Source organism: Phyllostomus hastatus, unplaced genomic scaffold (genome assembly GCF_019186645.2).
Source record: "Phyllostomus hastatus isolate PE091 unplaced genomic scaffold, TTU_PhHast_1.1 phas_contig_210, whole genome shotgun sequence".
NCBI lineage: Eukaryota > Metazoa > Chordata > Mammalia > Chiroptera > Phyllostomidae > Phyllostomus > Phyllostomus hastatus.
The window spans coordinates 16,328,431-16,352,335 of NW_025333737.1; the positions used below are offsets into that span (position 1 = coordinate 16,328,431).

The 23,905-nt window shown below is 45.3% G+C and overlaps 1 protein-coding gene across 4 annotated transcripts; it reads left to right on the plus strand.

The window, feature by feature from the left end:
• The first annotated feature begins 1,320 nt into the window (after positions 1 to 1,320).
• GOSR2 (golgi SNAP receptor complex member 2) lies at positions 1,321 to 20,743 on the plus strand. Of its 4 annotated transcripts, XM_045836572.1 has the most exons (7): positions 1,345 to 1,421; positions 9,842 to 9,906; positions 10,504 to 10,631; positions 11,354 to 11,462; positions 12,320 to 12,452; positions 14,813 to 14,953; positions 18,025 to 20,743. In XM_045836572.1, exons 3-7 carry the CDS (start codon positions 10,622 to 10,624, stop codon positions 18,184 to 18,186), a joined length of 555 nt encoding a protein of 184 aa, XP_045692528.1. In that variant the 5' UTR covers positions 1,345 to 1,421; positions 9,842 to 9,906; positions 10,504 to 10,621; the 3' UTR covers positions 18,187 to 20,743. The 4 variants fall into 4 exon arrangements, with proteins under 4 accessions (XP_045692525.1, XP_045692529.1, XP_045692528.1 ...); XM_045836569.1 differs by lacking the exon at positions 10,504 to 10,631 and having other exon boundaries at positions 1,321 to 1,421; XM_045836573.1 differs by lacking the exons at positions 10,504 to 10,631; positions 14,813 to 14,953 and having other exon boundaries at positions 1,342 to 1,421.
• Positions 20,744 to 23,905: the final 3,162 nt, after the last annotated feature.

A 23,905-nucleotide genomic window follows, 5' to 3' on the forward strand; every position in this document is an offset into this window, starting at 1 on the left:
AGGCATAAACATTCTTGGAGGAAATTTAAAATTTCTATCCAGCCTCTGATAGCTTCCAACTACCTATAGAATAAAAAAATCTATAAATAAAAATCCAAGCATAACATTACAATCTCCCATGATCTGGCTCCAGATTTCCTTCTAATTCTATTACTGCCCCAAGCACCCAAAACACAGCCACAGCACATTCATGTTCTTTTCCCCATTTGCTTTTGTTCAAGTTATTTTCTCAGCTTCAAATGCCTCCCCTTCATCTCCACTTATTGCACTTATTGTACCTAATAATACAGCTCAAGGGCATGACTAGCCCTCTCAACAGAAAATGAAAGATGAGAGATTTGAGGGCTGTGTCTTACTAGTATAGTATTCCTACACCTAATATCCATGCCTTGTAATAGTATGTGCTCATTAATAAATAAATATTAGAATAAATGGAAAAATGTTACAGAAAAAATGTACATGGATAGACATTCTCTGGAGACACAAAAGTGGGTGGGATCCAGGATACAGGAAAATAGTAGCACCAACTTGTCAAAGGAAGAGGAACGTCTCCTCCCTTGGGAGGAACCACAGATAAGCCTAGTGGGATGGAAATGGGTTAGGCCTATGTGGCGAGGCCAAAGTGTCCAAACCCTTCAAGTCCTAATTCCAATGCCACCTCCTACATTAACTCTTCCTTCCATCTACTACCAGAGCCGATCCCAGCTCAGTTCAATATATTTGGACTTTCCACCTTGTAGACGTTTATTTGTGTGCAAAATTTATCTCCTTTCCTAGACTTCGACCTCTTTGAGGTCAGGAAGAACCTGATTTCCCCCACAGCGTACTTAACACAATAACCACTCATTCAATATGGGTTTACTGGATGGATAGTGTGGAGGTGGGGTAAATGGGCGGTCAAATGAGCAGACAAATTTGAGATAGCAGAAGCTTGTGCCAGAGACTCCGGTGAAGACCTAACTCTCCAGATCCACAATTAAACAGTTTAAAGCGAAGCCTAGCAGCCACTCTCCCTACCCTTCAGGGGTACCTCTTCCCTAAGAGAAGATTCTCGCCCATTCGCTTCCAACCTTGCTCTAAGGACCTCGCGTCAGTACTCTGAGACTGCCCTTGACAGTGCCTGACAGTGTTGAACACAGTCTCCCGCGAAATCCTATACCTGCTAGTCCCCCATCTAAGACCGAACCTCTGACTACATTTAACCTTTTTCTCCTGGCCTCTTTTCTCGTTCCCCTTTCTTTTCTCGTAACCATCACCACCAGTAAGGCGTGCGGAGGACAGCCCTGGCCGGTAGGGTAGAGAGGGTCCTGAAACCGGAAGCCGAAAGCCGGAAGGAGCGCTGTGAGGACGTGTTCGAAGGAAGTAGGAGCCGGACCCTGCAGGGGCCGCGTCATGGAACAGCTGTACCAGCAAACTCACAAGTGAGGGCCGCGTCGGGGCACGGGTGGGACGAAGCTAGGCTGGGTGAGGCCGGCCTCCCAGGCTGGGGCCTGGGGCTTCCGCCATGGTGGAGGAGCCCGAGTTCTTCCGCCGTAGCTCTCCTGAGGGCAGCTCGGAAGTGCTCAGTTGTAGGCGGGATGTCCAGCTCAATGGCGAACGCAAAGTCTGACCTGGGACCTGAGATCTCCGAGGCCGTGATTACCTGCTCGGTAGACTAGGTGAAGTCGCACCTACAGGTTATAATACTTTGTCTCGCACCTGCCAACTCAGTCCTCGGGGTTGGTAGAGATCTTGGAGAGACACTGGGCCCTGTACAGAGGAGTTTGCAGTTTAGTTGGAGAGTCAGGCAGTGTACGAGAAAGAGCTAACGTGTAGCAGGATAGCATTGAGGGTAAAATGAGCTGTACAAACAGGATCAGCTTAAGTAATTTAGAAGGATCCATCACTGGGCTAATGTCAGAACAAGTTTCATTATAGCTCGCAGTTCCTGAACGATGTCCGTCTCCACTCTTGACTGACACTAATCTTGATGCTACATTGTAATTTTTTCCTTTATTCTGATTTAGTTTATACTAAAGGCCGTATTTTTATGGTACAAAGAAATGGCTGTATAAGTAGTACTACTTGTTACTCCTGTCTAGTTACAGATTACCATTAAAATCAAATTTTGATTTGGAATACCAATTTAAATTCCTTGGGAGTATCCTTTATTAATATTGTCCTGTATTTTTGGAATTTGCTGAGATACGTAGTTGATTATGGTAATAGGGACCATACCTATCTTGATATTTTGGAAAGAACTTCTGTGATTTATTTCATTTTTATTGTGGTGAAATATACCTAACATAAAACCACATTGATCATTTCTAAGTGTACGAATCAGTGACATTAAGTACATTCATAATGTTGTGGAACCAGTTGTTCATTTCCAGAACTTTTTCATCAGCCCAAACAGAAACCCGGCGTACCCATTAGGCAGCACTCTCCCATTCCTCCCTCCCCAGGCTCCTGGTTACCTCTGTTCTAATTTCTGTCTCTGAATTTACCTGTTCTAGTTATCTCATACCAGTGGAATCATACAGTATATGTCCTTTTGTGTTTGGCGTATTTCACTTAACATGTTTTCTTTCTGTCTGTTCTTCCTTCTTCATCTGAGGACTTTTTTTTTCCCCCATTGCTTTTAGAAAGAGAGGAAGGGAGAGAGAGAAACAGTGACCAGTTGCCTCCTGTATGTGCTCAGACCAGGGATCATGTGTACCTGGACTAGGGATCAGACCCACATCTTAGGCATGTGCCTTAACCAGAAATTGAACCCTCAACCCTTGGGTTAAGGGATAATGCTCCAACTGAGTGAGTCACACCAGACAAGGCTCACTTTACATGCTTTCAGAGTTCATCTTTGTTGTAGCCTATATCATAATATCACCCCTTTTTATGGTTGAATAATATTCCTGTGTGTGTGCACAACCCATACTTTGTTATCCATTCATCTGCCGATGGATGCTTGGGTTGTTTCTTCCTCTTAGCTATTATGAATAATGCTAATGTGAACATTGGTGTAAACCTGTTTGAGTCCCTGTTTTCATTTTTTTGGAGTGTATATCTATAGCAATCCTGTCTTAACAACTTTAATATTTATGTTTTAGTGTTGTTAGGATGAAAATAAAACCACACTCCTTGGGCCTGGAAATGAAATAAAATAGAGGCTTGCCTCCTTAATGAATTCACAACGAAAGAAATGCTTTGGAGCATTAGGAATAAGGATGGTGATCCTCTTACTCTTTCATTTTCTAAGTGTTTTGGTTTCTTTTTACTTTGGTGATTAAGTGTTTGGTTCAGGTGGGTAGAAATAGAAGGGATTTAAATAATTAGACCCATGAGTCAACTGGAAAAGGAAGGGAACAAAAAATTATGTTCATGTTACTAGGAAAGGTAGATCTTTTACAACAGTAAGGCTCAGTGGGCTAAGTGTGCCTCGTAGTTAATCTGTACAGTCTCATCCAGGTAGTTGATGTGGTTAAAGGATGTTGCTAAGGAGACTGACCAGTTTATTCTCAAGAATTTTATTTAGAGTCTCAGACTGTACTTGTTACCCGGGTAGCAAGTAGTCAACCACCGAGAGATCTAAGTTGTTCAATTTTGTGTAAACTCAGGGAGAGGAGAAATACTAAGCGGTGTCTCAGACAAGATTGTGAAGTGTAGAGGAAGTATGAACCTCTGCAGGCCTCCAGCAACCTACCGTTGGACTCTGTAACAGGGCTCACCAACTTTCTCTGTCAATGGCCAGATAGTAGATATTTCACACTTTGCAGGCCATCCAGTCTCTGAGGCAGCTACTCAACCCTGCTGTTACAGCTTGAAAGCAGACATAAACAGTATATACACAAATAGATGTGGTTGTATTCCAATAAAATTTTATTTACAAAAACAGGCAGTGGGCCAGACTTGGCATATCACTGTTGAGTCCTCTACAATGCAGTCACTCATTCATTCAGTACTACTGTGTGTTCAGCACCATTCCCAGTTCTGGCAGTGCAGCCCTGCCTCAAGGAGTTTCCTGTTTTTCATGCTGCAGTATATTCTAATCTGCCTTTCTCCTCAAGTGCTAAACCAGTGGGGGTTCCGGCTCTAGGCCTCTGCCTTGTTTTCCCTCATCTATAAAATGATAAGTTTGGGGCTGGTTAAACTGTAAGACTCCTTTCAGTTCCATAATACTGGTGATTGAGTGTCTTTAAAAGGAAACACGCAGAGTCCTGCGAGCATCAGAAATTAGCTTCTGCAATTGCAGAAATTAATGATTGTAGCTGAATTGACACAACAGTAACTGAACATATTAATTGTACTGGAACTTTGAACCCAAGTTGTGGTTATCTCTTGCCGTGTCCGTGAAAGTACACTGGAATTAGATAAACATTTGAAAGTTACGTGTCTTAAAAACTGAACTGCCCGAACAATGAATGGAAAAGAAAATGAAAAGCAGAATAAACATTTTATACCTAATATGTTAGGATGAACTTTAAAGAGGAGCCAATAGCCAGGCTTCTGTGTTTGAGATCCCAGCGTTGGAAAGGTGCTCCGTTTGTCCCCCTGTGGTCCTAGAAATTCTGATTCAGAAGTGTTCTTGTATGACAGGTATGGAGTTCAAGAAGCTCTATTTTTTTCTCTGTCTATGAGTCTGTTTCTATTTCATTTGTTGGCTTATTTTGTTCATTATATTCCACATATGGGTGAAATCATATGGTACGTGTTTTTCTCTGACTGGCTTATCTCACTTAGCATAACTGCTTTCCAGGTCCGTTCATGCTGTTGTAAAGGCTGAGATTTCCCTTTTTTACAGCCAAGTAGTATTGCACTGTATAAATGTACCACAGGTTTTTGGTTTTTCTTTTACCGACTCATCTTTTGATGGGCAGTTGGGCTGCTTTCATATCCTGGTGATTGTAAATAGCACTGCAATGAACACTGGGGTGCACGTATTCTTTCAAATTAGTGTTTCAGGTTTCTTTGGATGTATTCCTAGAAGTAGAATCACTGGGTCATAAGGCAGTTCCATTTTTAATTTTTTGAGATAACTCCATACTGCTCTCCACAGTGGTTACACCACTCTGCATTCCCACCAACAGTACATGAGGGTTCCCTTTCTCTACATCCTCAGCCAACACTTATTGTTTGTTGATTTATTAGTGATAGCCATTCTGACAGGTATGAAGTGATATCTCACTGTGGTTTTAGTCTGCATTTCTCTCATGATTAGTACATTGAGCATCTTTTCGTATGTTTATTGGCCATCCAAATGTCCTCTTTGGAGAAGTGTCTACTCAGGGCCTTTGCCCATTTTTAAATTGAAGTGTGTGTGTGTGTGTGTGTGTGTGTGTGTGTGTGTGTGTGAGAGAGAGAGAGAGAAAGAGAGAGAGTTCAAGAAGCTCTATTTTTTTTAAGAAGCTCTTCCGGCGATTTTGATGAGCAGCTGGGTTTAAGAACTTTACCTTATGTCAAGACCAGTTTTTTCTTTTTTTCTTTTTTATTTTGCCTTCTGATGAGAGGCTAAATACTGTATAGTAGAGGCAAAGTGGATGAGGTAAAAATGACCAGATGATTTTACAACTTTTAAGTAAAGTTAAAACAACAAACTCTTAATGTGCTGCATAGGTTACATAGCATTTTCATGTTGCATTTGGATCTGCCACCCTAAAAGTAACTGATTATTAGTATCCCTATTTTACAGTTGAGGAAACTGAGGCATAAAACAGTTACATGACTTGTTCAGTGTCCTTCAGTTAGTACGTAGTGGAACCAGAACTTCAACCAGATCTTTTAACTCTAAAACCTTGTTTCCTTCTTATGGTAGTCAGAGACAGAATGGATAGACTTTTAAAAAGAAATTCTGTTTAAAATGCTTCCCAGATTTTTTACTGACCCTTTTTTAAAAATCAGCAATAGAGACCCTTGCTTACTTGCTCCTGTGTCTCTGCTTAGTTATGTCATCACCCAAGCCCACCACAGACCCCATGCTAGACAGGGCGAGGACTTCTGATTGCTAGTGTCCACGGTCCTGCGTCTCATTAGTGTAGCATCTGTTCCTCGCTGGCTTTGAGTGTGTTGTCTGAACCCCCAGTTCAGTTTAAAACAGATTTTCCACTTGGCACATAGTAGTTCCCACCATGTCATGCATACTTGCTTTGTTGTTTTGCATATATTTCCTCTCAGGCATGAAATGTAGAGATTGGAATCATTTTATTGGCTATTTTTTTTCTAGTGCGTTCGAAGCAAAAAGATTGGATGAGAAAAAATCAGTTGTGTTTCCCCACTAATTAAATTTTTTTTTATTTACTTTTAGAGAGAGGGAGAGGAACATCAATGTGTAATTGCCTCTCGCGTGCCCCCAACTGGGGACCTGGCCTGCAACCTAGGCATGTGCCCTGACTGGGAACCAAACCGTCAACCTTGTGGTTTGCAGGCTGGCACTCAATCCATGCAGCCACACCAGTCAGGGCTCCCTGCAGCCTCTTAAAGGTTATCCTTTTTAGCTTAGGAAATGGTAAAAGTCAGCTGAAGAGTGTTGCAGGGTTTTGTGGGCATGGACCTCATCTCTCCCCTTGTCCTATAGAATTCAAGAATTGAAAGGGACTGGCAAGATCTCTCATTCCACCTCACTCTGGTCACCCTTTGTGTTTAAACCTACAGGGTTCTTTCTTTCCTTTTCTCCACGAGATAGTTCATAACTCGTTTTGCTTGTTTTTTTTTTTTTTTTCTTGTGTTACCCTGAAATCTGTCAACTTGAAATTTGCACCTTTAGTCCTGGTTCTCCCTTACCGGGCAGCCACAGAGAACAAGCATCTTCCTGCAGGTCAGTCAGCTCTAGATGATCTGAAGAGTGCAGCTGCTCCATCTTTTGTCTTTTCTTTTTGTTTTCCTTTTCCTTTTCCTTCTCTTCTCTTCTCTTCTCTTCTCTTCTCTTCTCTTCTCTTCTCTTCTCTTCTCTTTTTTTTCCAAGAAGGTTATTGTCACCAGCTATCTTGACCATTTCTCTTCATGACTTGACTTCTAAAGGCTTCCCCACTCATCCTTTTCAACTGCCATTGAGGAAAACCTTTAATTGATAGGATGTCTTTATCAGATGGCTCCTGGAATTGAATGTCATTCTATAGTGTCCATTTGACTTAAAAAAATTTTTTTTAAGTCAGAATACTTTTTAATCCCTATTTTAGTCTAAATGGAAAACGTTAATGTTTGTTTTATTCTACAGTATCCTAACCCCTTACCCTGGCACAAAGTCATGTGCAAATTCCATAAACATAAATTGGCTCCTTTCCAATGTTGAATGAAACGAAACCAAAGGCAGTGCCGTGGTGGAACACTGGAAATCAGTCCCTCAATCTGTAATGTCACCAAACCATGTTCACCATAAGATATCACGAGAAATTATCAAATGCCTCTTGAAATCAACATAAACTTACTGTGGTATCCTCAGTGTATTGCTCCTTTCCTGCTATAGGCACACCTGTGGTTTTATTCCCCCCTTGCCTGTGGACCCTCATGATTGTATATCCCACTTACTTGTTGAATGAGTGAATGAATGAATGAATGGCTGAGTGGCTGAGTGAGTAAATAAATGATCCTTGTTAAACCATTTACTCTTCACATCTGGGAAAAAGCTATTATAGTTATTTTATCTACGAAATATTTCAAACATAAAAATAGAAACTAATATAACATATGTTAGGACTCATTTCATACATGTGCTTCAGGTCATAGATTTAAAGACAAAAGAACTTATCCTCTCCCCTTTCGAGGCCACATTCCTAGAAGTAGAATGCTGCGCCAGAGGATACACACATATTAGACTCTATCAGGTGTTGTCAAAAGGCTGTTAAAAGTGTTTCTACCAGTTTATAATCCTACCAGCCATGTATGAGAGTTCTAGTTTCCCCATATCCTTATCAGCAGTGTTCAGACTTCAAAATATTTGCCAATCTAATGGGTGACATATGGTATCACATTGTTCCTGTTCCTGTCAGTAATGCCACCAGTTTTCAGATTTGCTGTATTAGGCTACCCTTGAAAATTCCGCTCACTGCCTACATCCAGGCCTTTAGTAAAGCCCCAGTTCTCCCTTCAGTCAGTGTGACCATCCAGTCCCCTGTAGCTGTTTCCACTGTTACCCTGATCCAGCTGTTCATTACCTGAAGCTGAATTCCTGCATCTGCCTCCATGTCTCCATGTGCCCCATTCAAAAATATCCAGGCTTCCCTGGCTGGGGTGGTTCAGTGGATTGAGCATGGGCTGCGAACCAGGGAGTCGCCGGTTCGGTTCCCAGTTGGGGCACGTGCCTGGGTTGTGGGCCAGGTCTCCAGTAGGGGCTATGTGAGAGGCAACCACACATTGATGTTTCTCTCCCTCTTTCTCCCTCCTTTCCCCTATCTCTGAAAATAAATAAATAAAATCTTAAAAAAAAAATGTCCAGGCTTACTTTCCTGAAGTGTCAGTCTGGTTGCTCAGACTCCTGTAGTAGGTTTCTAGTTGCTTCTAGTAGTGATTCCCAGGGCACATGGGTCTTGCCCAAAAGTACTCTGGGAGTCATTAGAAGGCTGGCCTTCCTTCCGGTGCCATGGGTCATGTTTAGAGGCCACAGGGAAGCCCTGGAAAAGACTGGAGAAACCAGATTTGGGCTCCTGGCTTGTCTTGGCACATTTGGGGTCACGGTTTGTGGTACTTATGGTAAAAGATGGTTGCTGACCTTTCCCTCAAGATCTGGGGATGATACAAGAGCTCAGCAGGTCCCTTCAAGAGACTATAAGCACCAGGAGACAGTTGTTGGAGTTAGCATAAGTAATTCCAAGGGCTGACCCCCAGGACACTGGGAAGGGTTCTGAGGGTGACCTTGGCCAAGCCTTGGGGAGCCCCCAGAGAGTGCTCTGGAGCCTGATGTCTGGGACCACGCCAGATGCCCAAGGTACAGTGTTGCCTTTCCAAATGAGATGGCGGTTGCCTCATATTGGGAGGGAAAGACCAAAAAAAAGATCCCTTTCTTTGAGGGCCTTCTTCTGATGGTCCACTAATCACCTCATCCCGCTCTCCCCTCTGACCTCGACTCTCCCAGGCAGGCAAGCCTGCTTGTACTCCACATGTCTTGCCTTGCCAGCCTCTCTGCATATCATTTTCTTCACATCTTCCTTCACCAAATCATACCTCCCTTCAAAATGATGTTCAGAACTCCCTTCACCTGCAAAACCTCCAACTTAACTCTTTCTGAGCCCAGCCCTTTTGTTCACTTCTCTTTGCTTGGCACTGCTGTGCTTAGCTCCTCGGCTCCTTATTTGTTTGCATATACACATGTCAGTTTTCTCTTAAATCTTCTTGGGACTTTTCTTGTCCATTTGGCCTGTCGTCCCTAATTACATTGTTTCTCAAGGACAAGGATTCCATCTCTCGCCCTTTGACTCTCCCTAGCACAGACCAGTGCTCAGCACATTGGGTCAAACAGCAGAGAGCGGGATTGGTTGGGTCCACACTGAGGTTTATCACTTGCTATGTGACCTTGGAAAAGTTACATAACCTTTCTGGACTTCAGTTGTCTTATTTATAAAATGAGAATGATAATACCTCACTCATAGGGTTATTGACTTTACAGAATGTCTCAGATGGGGTAACCACTCAGTAAATGCTGCCTATCAGTATTATTATTATTATTATTATCATTATTATTATTATCATTATTATTAATGTTAAAATACTATAAACCATGCCAAAACTTTTGGCATAAAATGCCACATACAACTTTTACAGCCCAGTGGTGCTGTCGGTTTAAATGTTACATGCTGGCATCAGAAAAATTGTCTTTCCCGACTGAAACACTGTTGATTGCTCCTGTCTCACCCATTTCCTCCCCTTCCTTTGATAGGCAGGTCCACCAGATCCAGTCTCACATGGGACGCCTGGAGTCGGCAGACAAGCAGTCTGTGCACTGTGAGTAATTAACTATGGAGACCAGAGTCCTTTCTCTGATGACACGGTGCTAATGGGCTGGGTTTCCTGAGTGCATTTCTGCCTCAGGGGCTTAATGATTCAGCGAGGAATGAGTTCTGTTGTTCAGGCGCAGAAAACCCTGTGGCACACTCACTGATTTCCCTGATTGTGCCCTTTGGAATCTGTGAGTCTCATCCTCCATTACCCCTCCACTCAACCTGACATGGCCCTGTGGGAGTGGAAGTTCTTTCCTCCATCTGTCTTAATCTAATTACCTAGTCCTTAGAGGAATGCGCTCCATAAAAAGTCAGACATGTTTAACTGGAATTGGTTGTTTCTTCTGAGCTGAGTACTGCGGCTTTTTAGGAGGATTAGTTAGAAATGAACAGCAATATTAATTAGTTTAGTTCCCACACCCTGTTTTCTTTCTAGAAGAGGGCCGCTTTGTGTTTCTTAGTTTTTTTTCTATCATAAGAAAAGGTCCTTTTTCTGCGTTGGTCATACAGACACTGCTGGTTACCCACGTGTCGCAGAAGTTCGTCTTCTCACCTCGCCGCTTGGTTGTCACCATGCCCATTTCTCCTCTCCTTTCCGCAGCCTCAGAAAGCATCTCTTCTCTTGGTCCTGTGCCCTGCTTTGTTCTCATCTGGGTTTGTCAGCTCACCTACAAAGACGACATTACTGACGTGTCTTCAGGGGGCAAGAAGCAGTCTGGATGCCTTTGTGTACAGTTTGGTTTCTGTCCATCGACTTTGTTTGCCTTCCCAACAGTCTCATTGTTACATGATTAGAAATGGAAAAGAGGTCAATCAGACGGCTTATCACAAAGGGATAAGGAAGATGACTATGTTTATCATATCTTTACCTCTGTGGATTCTTTCCTGGGCCTTTCCTACTGATATTTGGTCTATTTTGGGGACTCCGGCATCAGCCCTCCCATTCTAATGGAAAGCCTTAAGGGAACTCTTCTCTAGTTTCAATTACTAATCTTCCCCCATGCACTTTTTGTTAACCTCATTACTGTAGGGAATTCAGTTGGCTGTCTTTTTACTAGATACTCATAATCTGTATCTGAGAATAGTCTCAAAGGAAAAGAGACCTCATTCTGTATCAGAAAATACTGCTTTTTGCTTAAAATTTTATTTGGACAACCTTTCAATGTTCATTTTATAAAGGCAGGAAATTTATTTCTACAGATTTACCCTCAGCTTTTTAAAAAATTGGCATTGTTATGGCATTAACAGCTATTTATACATATTTGAAACATTTACAGACTCAGTATAACTTGAACTTTTTCCATTATTCAATAGTGTACGCATTTTTCTCCTTTTGAAATACATATTTTTGAGTCTATTGGATATGGAAAAAAGATATGTTTGATTTACCATTCTAATTTAAGTTCACTGTCTCTTTTCCAGCAATTGTTTTTTTTCTCTCTTTCGTGCAGTAGTAGAAAATGAAATCCAAGCAAGCATAGACCAGATATTCAGCCATCTCGAACGCCTAGAAATCCTGTCGAGCAAGGAGCCCCCCAACAAGAGACCAAACGCCAAACTGTGAGTGCTCCGACACCCCAGGCCCGCAACACAGGCCTTTTTCCCAGGAGAGGCTGTGGAATAGTCTGAAAATCACGTACACATTGAAAAATGGGGACTGTGCAAAGATAAAGTCCCCATAAAGGGCACAATTCTCTGTATGTGATACTCTGTCAAAATAAAAATTCTGTGACGTTGTGACGTTAGTGGCTCAGAAGCTTTGTGTCTCCTTACCTCATTGGTGTCATTTTGAAATTTTACCTCCAGTACTGTTTTTCTGTCCAAACCCACGGCCGCTTAAATCCTAACTCTGCCAGGGAGTTTACTCTTCTATCCTTTGGCTCCCACTGCATTCTTGGGTTGAAATGAATCTTGCTCTTAATCACTTCAGTCAGTCTAATTATAATGAAATACCGATCTAATGTTTGATAGTCCCCCGTGAGGTTAAAATGAAACCGCTCTCACCACCTTCACCCTAGCCTCTGCTCCCAAAAGTTTCATGAAACGATGTTGATGCTTTACTCCAAAGATGCCCTTGGGCTTCTTCTAGGAGAGTGATATAATCCATAGAGGGTCAGGACGAGGTCATCGAGCCTGTTTCCTGTCACCTGTTCCCTGTCATGCATCCAGAATCAGAGACCAGCAGGTATTTAAGTAAAGCTGCTGGAATCTGTGTGCTGCAACCCTACTTTGACCATAAGCTACTTCTTTATTTTCAACATCATTGATCAAAATCAGATCATTGGGGTGGTGGGATAACATGGAACGGTATAGGAAGAAGTAAGGAAATGTCTTCCCTCCTCACTGCAAAGCCTGGTGATCTCAAATTGTGCCGCCCTGAGTTTCTGGAATATGATTTCTCTCTCTATCAATTCCAGTCGTGTTGACCAGTTAAAATATGATGTCCAGCATCTGCAGACAGCTCTCAGAAACTTCCAGCATCGGCGATACGCAAGGGAGCAGCAGGAGAGGCAGCGGGAGGAACTTCTGTCTCGCACCTTCACCACCAACGTAAGCCAGGCGCCAGGGCGGGGGTGTGCAAGTACTGGACAGCGTGTTGCAGCTGCAACTCAGGTCTCTGGGCTTCGTCCTTTTAGGTGGTGTCTGAAGCAGACTGATGAGGAGACCAACTGGAAATGATGGTGGACTTTGTGCATTGCCACAGACTGTACCTAGACAGGGAATCTCTTTCTAACACAGAAACTTGAAGAGACAGCAGTTAACGTGAGGGACTGGACAGAGGTGAAAATTACCTAGTTTGACTGGTCTGATGCGGAGAGGTTGTGGTCGACACGGTGGAAGCGTTTTTCTGACCAGGTAGAGACAGATGATTAGGACTTAGACCGTTTTCAGTGCCGCGGCATTTCAAAGCTGCCTTCAGGCAGTTGCCATTGTGCTGTGTGTGTGTGGTTCCAGTGTTTTAAAATGTTTTTGTCCCTAGTCTGGGCAGCAATCTGGGAGGAATTTGTTAACAGGTGCTTTGTTTAAATGGACTGCTGGACTTGGGCCTGTTTGAAAGTAGCCTGTTTTGCTTCGCATGTTTGATTTTGTAGAGCACCACTGGCCCTGCCCTTCAGTCTCAGTAGGATCTTTCCTGCACATGGCTATAGAGCATACTGGCGTTTTTCGTGTTCTACATAACATAGTCCACCCAATGAGGTGGGTTTGGGGTGGGTTTTTTTTTTAATGGAGAAGTTTATTTTCTAAAGAAGTCTTGGCTTTCCTAGCTTTCCATCAGAATTCAAATCAGTTCCCACCTTGCAGATGTTTAACTCTCTTTGCTGTGTCCATACTTGCAGTAAATTTCCCCAAGTGTTTCAGAACGTGCCTCTATATTGTCAGTTTCTCTAGAGTAAGCAGTCAGGTAACGATTAACAACTCAAAAGTGTGACGAGGATGTGCTGGTGGTATAGTGGTACACGTAGCCGACTTTCAAAAGTGTAATGAACTGTACAACACTCTGAAAGATGTTGTGTGGGCTTCTGATTGTTAGTCATGTGTTTTGGGGGCTGGAGATGACAGCTCAGAATTATTTTGTGTCTTACCAGCCTGGCGTGGTGTTGTGCATACAGTGGGCCCTTAATAAAAACCCACTTGCTGAATGAACTTCTTCCTGGTTATTCTATCATGTGCATTATCAAACATTTTTCTGAGAGACAGTGGCTTATCAGCTACACCCTTTCAAGTGGGAGAGGAAGGAAGATTTGTGTGTGAAAGGCATTCAATAAATGCTTGCCTAACAAATGAAGAGAAGTCTCTAACTAATTCACATGAACTGCAGTCTTTTGACCCACTGAGCATTAGCTGTATGTAGAATACCATTTAAGGTGCTAAGAACAAAGTGTGTGAGAAACTCCTGTGTTAGCAAGGGGGATTGAAAATGTGTGCATGAAAGATGATTTTTAACTTAAGCATAAAAAAAGGTGGTTTAACCTCTTTCTGATGATTAAAAGAGGTGAGAACAGCCTTGGTTGGCAGAACAGTATATGATTACCATCGGGCAGGGAAGAGAACAGAATCACGGCCGGTCGGGACTGGCCTCTGGGTACAGTTCACTTTTAGTGCACAGTTGGAGCTTAGGATCGGTCTTGACGTTCCTTCCTGCAGATGATGCAGAGCAGCCTCCACACTCAGTGCTGGGATCCGTGCCCTGCTGGACTCCTTCCCGGCTCTCTGAGACCTCGGACAAGTTATTCCACCTGTCTGGGCTGCGCTTTCCTCCTCTCTAAAATGGGGATAATGCATTCACTGCCTCAGGAGGTTAGATGAGGATTAAATGAGCTTAGGGTAATGAGAATGTGAAGTGGAAAGTACTCGGTCGATAGTTTTTGTGTCCCTTCCTCTCTGTGCAGGCCTTTCTTGCCTGCTCAAGAGAATAGTCCCATCTGAACACCATTTGGCCATCAGTAGAAAGCACAGTCTCTTCTGTCCTTTGTCAGTCTCAGTCTAATTGGAGGGATAAGCTATAGATAAAATAGCTAAAGAATAAAAGCAAACATTTAATACTGTATTAAAGGGAAGCCAAGTCAAGAAACATTTGGAACAAGCTAGGTCAGTGAATAGTGAGAGAGAGCCTTTGAGAGAAGCCCGTGGAGGTCTTGAAGGAATCGAGTTTTTCCTAACTGGGGGTACTGATACGGGGCAGGCGCTAACAAGACTTGCGTAGTGGAAGTCTGAGGAAAGTGGATGGAGGCCACCCTAGATCTTGGTTTGCTTTTTCTTCTCTGTTAGGGTCCTCTGATTCTTGCACTGCTCCCTCTGGCTGTCCCTCTGGCTTGGCCTTGGCTGAAAGGCAGAGCAGTCAGACGCAGTGGGACTGTAGGAGCCGATCGGCAAGCAAAGTTAATCAAGTGCCTGCATTTCTTTCACAGGACTCTGACACTGCCATACCAATGGACGAATCACTGCAGTTTAACTCCTCCCTCCAGAAAATTCACCACGGCATGGATGACCTCATTGGAGGCGGGCACAGTATTCTGGAGGGACTGAGGGCCCAGAGAATGACCTTGAAGGTGGGGGCCATTATGGGGGACAAGGAGAAGGCCTCTCGTTTTGGCCTCATCCGACAGTTTGGTGCCTGCATTTACATTTTGATCACATGTCCCCAAATTGCGATGCTGTGATGATGAGTCAGAGCCCTTTCGTTTGGGATCCTTCCTGTTGGCGTTGAATTATTGTGAGTCCAGAAGTAACCAAATTCCCTTTGCCATTACGTATTTCTGTTGCTTGCAACCAATCATAATGTGGCATCCTTTGGTATCCAGGTCTTTTCCACTTTACTGAACTTACTAGGAAAGTGACCGCTGCTATGAGAGGAACCAGTAGACTAAGGAATTCTATTCTAGAACCCACTCTCCTGGGAAGGAAGGTGTGGCTGTACTCGGCACCTCACTCTCAGGGGATTTCTGGTAGGGCCTACACTGTGGACCACCTAGCAACTGCGGGGCCCCCAGGGGCGGGGTCTTGGGGCTGCCCTGCGTGTTCAGCGGCAGCTAGCTTCTGGAGCACGTGCAGGTGATCCCCAGCAGCTCCCCCCTCTCTCTTCAGTCCCAGGTGTTGCTAGAAACCCTACCCATTGGCCGAGACACTGACCCTGCGGGAGTAGTTTACAGAAACATTACACAGACTCTGATGTCAGTCGTGATGTTTCAGCCTCAGCCCTTTTCCTGTATCAACCCTGATGGACAATGGGGTGTGGACTGTGCCTTTTATCAGGGTGTGGTTCCCTGTGAACGAAGCGCTGCCAGCCACTGAGCTGTGAGAAACAGTCACTCGGAAGCGTGAGCTTTATCTTAGTTTTTGTTGGATCATGTTGAGCCAGTCAGCTCCGAGAGACTTCGGGACATTTCTGCCACCTTCACCAGGGAGAAGGTCAGGCGAGCCACGAGTGACACTTAACCTCCTGCCGACAGCTGCGGTGCTCTAGATGGTCTCAAGTGTGGTCTCCGACAGCCTCCCGGGCGCCCCCTTTCAGAACAGCCACCTGCAGTAATCTGAACTGATACGTGTTGGTTAATCCGCCCTCTGTGCAGAAGACAGCTGGCCCTGTTCCCGTATCTCAGAAAAACAGTAAAACCCTCTTAGGACGGGACTCAGCAGGTCACCCTAACATGACCCCTAGGGGTTAGAGCTCACTGTGAAAGCAAACGCTGGCTTCCTCCTGCAGTCTGGAGTCGCTGAGGAGTGCGAGCAGCTCCCGCCCTTCGCAGTCACCAGAAGTGAAGTGTCAGGGAGCCTGGGCGGCCGTTGGAGGCTGGGACGTGAGCCTCCCAGTCCCGTGTCCTCTGCGTGCCCACCATGCCTGTCTTCTGCCGCTCGACTCCCTCCGCCTGCCTCCCCCCACCCCCCCACCAGAGAACTTCTGCTTCAGCCATTTGAAGTTCACGTGGGAGAGAACATGCAGGAGCTGGGCCATGGTTTGGGGAGATTTGTAAGACGCATGCCCTTGGGGAGAGGAAATGTATATATATTTTTAAAGTCTGTGGTAATCTTTAGGTGATTTTAAAAGCTTGATTCTTGAACTTCAAATGATGAGGAAATAACCTATACTTTCAGAGCTGAGCAGAATCTTTAGGGAGAGTCTAATATTTACCATCACTGTTGTGGCAAAACCATGTCTGTTCCCTGGCAGTAACCAAGTTTGACTTGTGAGATGTCTCTTCTGCGAGGCTTTTGAGTCATTTTCTGGGCAGAATATAGGTTTGAGTTCCCGTCCATGGTGCCCCGTTAAATTCCTGCTCCTCTGGCCTCTTCTCTTAGCTGCTCGTTAATGTGTGGTTTGTTTAAAAAAGGACATGGGGTGGCATGTTAGATGCCATCCACACAGAAGCAGTTGGTGATGTGTGGAGAAGCAGCTTGGGGTCGGCCCAGCATTCGTTTGTGTTTGCTACTTCATAAAAATTTGAATGTGCTTAAAAATGAAAGAGAAAGTGGAGAGGAAGATCAGGCTGGGTGGTTTGGGCTGTTGGTTTAGGAATAAAACGCCCTTTTGTTTTCAGTGGTGGGTGGTGGCATTTATATACAGGGTTTTGGGTCATTGTGTTGGTGTCTATCCGTTGTGTTTCTGTCTGTCCATCTTGCCCACTTCAAGCCTTCTCGTAAACCTGGGCACTGACCATGTGCTGTGCTCAGCCGAGTCCCTGTGATTTCTACTCGACAAGAGTGGAAGTCTGATAGCAGCAAGGATTTTGGAGCTAGGGAGCAGAGACTAAGTCTTCATGTAAAATACTCTAAGAATTTATATATTGCGGTATTATGCCTGCACAGGGAAGTATACAGATCTTATTTGTACAGGTCATTGAATTTTGACAAGTCATGCACCTTTGTAACTCACACCACTATCAAGACATGGCCTTTCCATCACCCTTCAAAGTCCCCTGGTGCCCTTTCCAGGGCAGGCTGCCCTTCCCCAGGCAGCCACTGTCCTGGTTTATTTCACCATGAATTAATTGTGCCTGTTACTGGACTTCATATAAATGTGCTCACATTACTGTTCTGTGTGTGACTTCTCCCTCTCAGGAGTGTTTTCCTCACTCACTCACACTGTGACATGTTGGCAGTGAGGCCCTCCTCGTTGCCGAGCGGTGTCCCATTGTCAGATCTGTCATGACTGTCCGTCCGTCCGTCCTCTGCTGATGCACCCCCGCATTCTTTCCGCTTTTAAGATAGCCTCTGTTTTCTTCTAGAAGGCTTATAGTTTTAGCCTTCACGTTTAATTCTATAATCCAAATTAATTTTTGTATATATGAATCAAGGATCAGTTTTTACACACATAAATATGTATATGATTTATACAAGAAATATGTGAGTGTGTGATACATATATGTGATACATAGTGTATAACCAGTTGTTCTACTACATTTGTGGAAAAGACTTATTTCCCTGTTGTATTGCTCTGGTATCTTGATGAAAAGTCATTCGGGCCACTCTCAGGTGGCCTGTTTCTGGTTGATGCTGTTGTGCTGTGGCTGCTGCAGGCATGGCCGGGAGACCGTTGTTGGTCAAGCCCTGTCTCATAATGACATCCACCCGCCTTGGGCAGAGCGAGTTGATCTCTGTTTCTTTCTCTCCTTGTCTGCCCCAGGGGACTCAGAAGAGGATCCTTGACATCGCCAACATGCTGGGCTTGTCCAACACAGTGATGCGACTCATCGAGAAGCGGGCTTTCCAGGACAAGTACTTAATGATCGGTGGGATGCTGCTCACCTGTGTGGTCATGTTCCTCGTGGTGCAGTACTTGACATGAGTCAGCTAAGCCCGGCAGCTGCCCAGCATTCCCACTGCGTGAGAGTGTGTGTGTGTGTGTGTGTGTGTGTGTGTGTGTGTGAGAGAGAGAGAACGTGAGGGAGACTGGGAGGCCCAGAGGCCACGTTTCGACATGTATGTTCATTGTAACTGTGAAAACCACTCAGAAGCCATTGTGAACTGTAACCTAGGGAGAGTTTCAAACCTGCTCTGTTTTCTGAGGCATCCTGGAGGGGAAGCTAGTGCTGCCAAGCTCGTGTGTTCTCTCTCACTGTCTCTGGGGAAGTGATGCAAGGGTACGGGATGAAGCAGGAAGTGAAAAGAGCGATTTTGGTGGTTTTGTCCACATGGCTGATGTGTGCCCCAGGAATGCTTTAACAGTGACCCTTATGGACAGGACTGTCCACACTGTGTCATCATCCAGCCCTCTGGCTCCTAATGGTGAGCCTGGGGCAGAAGCGAAAAGAAGGAGGGGAAAGAAGTCTTTTCCTGCATCCATTATAGTAAATGGACTCACATGCTCTTGCTACTAGCAACCCCCCAACCCTTCAAATGACAAGCAGATGACTGGTTGCCCACCCGTGTTGCCCTTCCCCGGAAGCAGCTACCTAGAGGAAACAGGCATTGCTGCAGCTGCGAACGAGCAAGAGTTTCAACGTTACCGCTGTTGGGTGTTCCTTCTTTCCAAAATGAGGCCACCATTATTTTCTGGGCACATTCAGTCTTGAGAGTAAAGACCTTAGTTACCAATTTTTTTGTTTTTTGGTAGTTAATAGAATGGTTGGCTTTTAAGGTTCCAAGACTGTAGCCTGGTGCTCATGCCCAGGCAGGCTTTGTGGGGCGTTTGCCCCGTAGAAAGTACTGTGAGCAAAGGGAAGTGATCTGTCAGTTTAGTCTCATTTCCAATTTTAGCATCTCTGATTCTTTGGCTTTCTTCCCTTCCCTTGAAATACATTAGCAGCTGCCAGCCAAGCCCCAATTGTGCCCAGCCAGTGTGGGCAGATGCCACGCTAAACCCGTCTCTGGTGTCCTTGTGAGACTGTCTTTCCAGGGCCCAGGGCCGTCTTCCTTCTCCGACCAACCCTGGATTGAGACTGTATGCTACCTGGTGTATTGTGGAATTCATTGTAAAGCTAGTCTCTATTTGGATTAATTGCTGAAAGTACCAGAAAGACCTGGTTAGCATGTTTTTTTATCAGTCACAGGCCTTTCTAGCTCTATGCTCAGTAGCCTTATGGCAAGACATGAACTAGCACTCAGAATGTTCCAGAAAAACTGGAAACCTGGTCAGTATTACCCCACCTTTGTCTTGCTCCACCAGCTGTCTTTATTTCTTGTCACTTGGACTGTCTTCCGTTGCCCTTGCCTTTCCTGTGTGCTCCATCCCACCTCCCTCACTGCCCTGCCATCTGCTTCTGTGCTGTACTGGCCTCCAGCCACATCTGTGACACAGATCCCCTTTTGGTAAACGTTTCTTACTAGTCCTGGATTTCCTGGGTGTTGATTTCACGCTTTTGGTGGAATCTCTCTTGCTCTGGGCCCTGGGTTTCCAAGGAAAGGGGAATCTGTGACCCCTTCCTAAAAGGACTGAGGACCTGACAGAATGACAGTGGTGGCCTGGAGGGTGGAGAGAGGGGTTGGGGCATTGTCAGACCTAGATCTGACTTTAGGGAGGTACAGTTAGAAACTTCCCTCCACCCGCCACCCCTGCCATCCTGGGGACCTGGCACAGGGCTCGCAGCAGTCCATGCAGTGAGGTTTTGAACTGCACAGACCTGGCTGTCCTATCCCCTTGAAGATCTTGCCAGACTGTGTGCTTTGGAGGAAGGTGTACAAGGAGCAGCTAAGCCCGTTGGACTTGAACTCTGGGAAACCAACACGCCGCCCCCCCCCCCCCACACACACACTCTTCCATTGTCTGATGTGACCATCCATCCATTTGTGGTCACACCACTGCATTTCCACATTTTATAGTGATTGTTGGCTTTGATAAACCAGGAGTAAGGCCTTCCCCCTCCTTCAGAGCCACTCCCTCCTTTGTAATAAAAATTGTGGAGGCATTTTCTAGCTCTTTACCATCCTGGGCTAGGAAATAGCAGCCACAGTGTGTCTGTGAGAAACCCACTTTGGCCTAACTGGGTGCTCTCTCTCCACAGTCCCTTGAGTGTAGGGAACAGTCCTGGGCCAGGGGAGGAGCGCCTCCTAGTGGAGCCAAGGTGAATTATCACATTGAGCTGGTACAAGCATCTCCTGTTGGCAGCCTCTGTGACCTTGTGCAGGCTGTTGGTACAGGTTTGCCTTTAGAGGTTTGAGATGGGTGGGTTGTCAGGGAACTTGGGAATATCTTCTTTCTGTGGAATGTACCTGTGTGACCACCTTAAGAAACACCAAATTCGAAGGCCAAGTAAGTAGGAGAGTCTTGATTTGCATAGGCTTCCTTGCTGGGTTTTTCCCTAAGTCCTTTGCCCTGATGACTTAAATGGGTTTGGTTTGCAAATTTGGACTTGAACCCATTGTTTTGGAAACACATCAATTGAATAAAGTTGAGATTTATTTTATTTAGCATATTATGTTTTGTAAAGAAATTTGACATTCATTGTTAAAACTAACAACCCCCTTTTTCATGTGTCCAGGCCAGACATTCTTCAGTACTGTTCCGTGGCTAGGGGCTTGTCTGGCTGCCTCACAAGCCGCTGAGAAACTTGTCATTATAGATTTTTGGAGCCTACTCCAAACTTTCAGAATCAGAATATTTGTCTCAGTCAAAGGTGATAGCATTTGAAAACGTATGCTGAACTAAGCATATGAGGTCTGTCCAGAAAGTATCCATCCATGTGCATTGAAGAAGATACAAGAAAAAAATTGTACATAGGACAATGTCACCTCGGTCCCCTTCAAAGTAGGTACATTGGGACCTCACACAGTTCTCCCAGTCACCATTAGCTGCCCTGTCGCATTTTCCTGAATCTCATCAATGGTCTGAAATCTCCCCTTTCAAAGGTGATTTTAGTTTTGGGAAAAGCCAGAAGTCACAAGGCACCAAATCTGAGCTGTAGGGGGGCTGAGTCACCTGAGTGATTTGCTGTTTCGCCAGAAAAACTCTGCACGAGGCAATGCATAAGCAGATGTGTTGTCGCGATGAAGCTGCCAGTCGCCAGTTGCCCTTAGCTGTGGCCTTCTGAATCATCCAAGTAGTTTCTGTGGAAGAATGGTCAAGCCTAATGTAAAATCTGGTGCAGATTCATTGCTCGCTCAGTCATTTTGAATGCAACAGCCACACAGTACAAATGCTCACTCAATGGTGTCTACAATCCCTACTGACTAGTGCAGTCATCACTGTTCACACATGTGCATTCCAGTCCACTCTCCTTGGCTGCCAGGTTACATCTATGTCCTGCAAACTGTTCTTGTCATATTAACAATGGCTGGGCTTTATACGGATAGGCCTTCGATACACGTGAACAAAACTTAAAAAGTCTCCAGTAAAGTCTTACTTGTTTATATCCTATCTTATTCCAGAAAAGATGTGAGGAGACTTATAGGAAATAACTAAAACAGCAAAATATAAAGAAGTGAAGACCAAGAACAAATCAGAGTAGAATGTCAGTACCAACTCAAACATGTCGTGAAACCTTTCTGAAGTGCTCTGGGGAATGCCTAATTTGGCTTCAGGCCCTAGCAGCCAAAGCAAAGAGAGAAGCATGACTTAAAGGGGACGGGGTGGGGGCGATGCCATATTTACTCAAGGGAAAACTCAGACCATTAATACTGCTAGCTTGCCTGGGGTCCTTACTGGTAGCCAGGCATGGTTATTGTCCTGGGTATCCCCTGGAAGTGGCACAGACCCTCTGAGTTTGGTGCTGTACTATCCCTGTTGTGCATCTGAGGAGGCTGTGCTTTTAGTGACTTTCCCAAGGCCTCATGAGGAGTCCTGGAGGAGCTAGCCTTTCTTCTGTATGATTTCATAGCCTAAGCTCATACTGCACTGACCTGGCCCCTGTGCTTGGTATGAGATTGAGGAGACCAAGGCACCCTGCCCGGATTGGGTCTAAGGCCAAAAGGCATTTGTTGCACCTTACGTAGGAGGTTCTCTGTCTGAAAATAAAACTTTCCCAAGATGAAGATTTTTATTTTTAGAGAGGAGAAAGAAGGAAAAAGAATCATCAGTGTTTGGGTGCCTCTTGTGTGCCCCACTCAGGGGACATGGCTTGCAACCCAGGCATGTGCCCTGAGTGGGAATCAAACCAGCAACCCTGTAGTTCGCAGGCCGGTAGGCAATTTGCTGAGCTACACCATCCAGGACTATTTTCCTAAAGTGAAGGGAGAGGTGATTTGGCTGGGAGCCTCTGGAAGTGGAGAGTGGGAGCTGTACTCAGACCTGGCCACCAGAGGGCGACATAACCCTAATCTGGCTGGTCTGCCCAGACAAGTGTTTTAGGCCTGCTGTTGAAAGAGGAGGAAACAAGTGCAGATTTGTTTGGTCCTTTTTAGATCCAAAGTCGCAGGCTCAGTAGCAGCTCTGAGCTGTTCTTGGAGTAGTCAGGGTATGGCTAAAAGACCTCTCAAATTACCATTCTAACTTCTAGAACTCCCCTTTCAGTCCCCACAGCACAGGCACAGATGAGCATGTTGCAGACAAGCATGGGAAATATTTCTTAATGTTGAGAAGTGTGTTCATTCCTTCTCCCCTTTTTGTGCCCTTTCATTTTATATGTCACGTAGGACAAGAGGGAAGTGGGGTGGGGGAATCTGGCAGGTCCTTGGTCCCTCCAAGTGCAGTTGGCACATCCCTTGTAGGGCCTCTGAGCAGGCCCCTCTAGCACAGGTTCTCAACGCTGGTTCTGCACAGGACCCAGCAGGGAAGCCCTCCCACCTCCTCAGGCCTTCAGTACCCAACTGCCAGAGTCCTGGCATATGCCCAGCATCACGTTGGCCATTTCAGGGCAGATAGAAGGGCTAGATGCAGCCTCTGCCCCCTGCACCTGGCAGTAATTAAAGAGGCAGCAGTGAAGGCTCTGGATCCAGAATGCAGACAGTTGGCTTCCAGTCCCAGCCAGCCCTGCTGGTGACAGCCACACGGCAGGCACCCTCTGAGCCTCATCTTTCTCCTCTTAGAATAGGGTGACACCTGTCCTGCATCCCCTCCCAGGATGGGCAGGGGACCCAAAGGCAGCATTTGTGGCAGACTCTAGGGGTCTGCAGCAGGGAGTCCCAACTTTGTCTGAACTGCAACCACCTGGAGAGTGGAATCAGTTCCCACTCTGGGGCTTGTCCCCAGAGGTTTTGAGCTACTTGATCTGGAGTATGACCTAGGTTTCAGGGGGGAAAAAAACTTTAACTTTCCAAGAGATTCTCATGTGTTGTCAAGGTTGAGAACCACTGCCCTAAGCACCTCCAGGTGTGGTGGGTTATTCCGGTTTTAACTGGAAAGGCAAGAAATCTTTTTTAAATAAAATATTTTACTTATTTTTAGAGAGAGGGGGAGGGAGGGAGAAAGAGAAGGAGAGAAACATCGATGTGAGAGATGGGTTGCCTCTCGTTCATGCCCCAGCCAGGGACCAAACCCCTGCATCCAGGGCATGTGCCCTGACCGGGAATCAAACCAGCAACCTTCTGCTTTGTAGTATGATGCCCAACCAACTGAGCCCCACTGGCCAGGACATGACAAGAACTGTTCACATGGAGTAACCAGAGGACAAAGGAACAGAATCTCCAAGGCT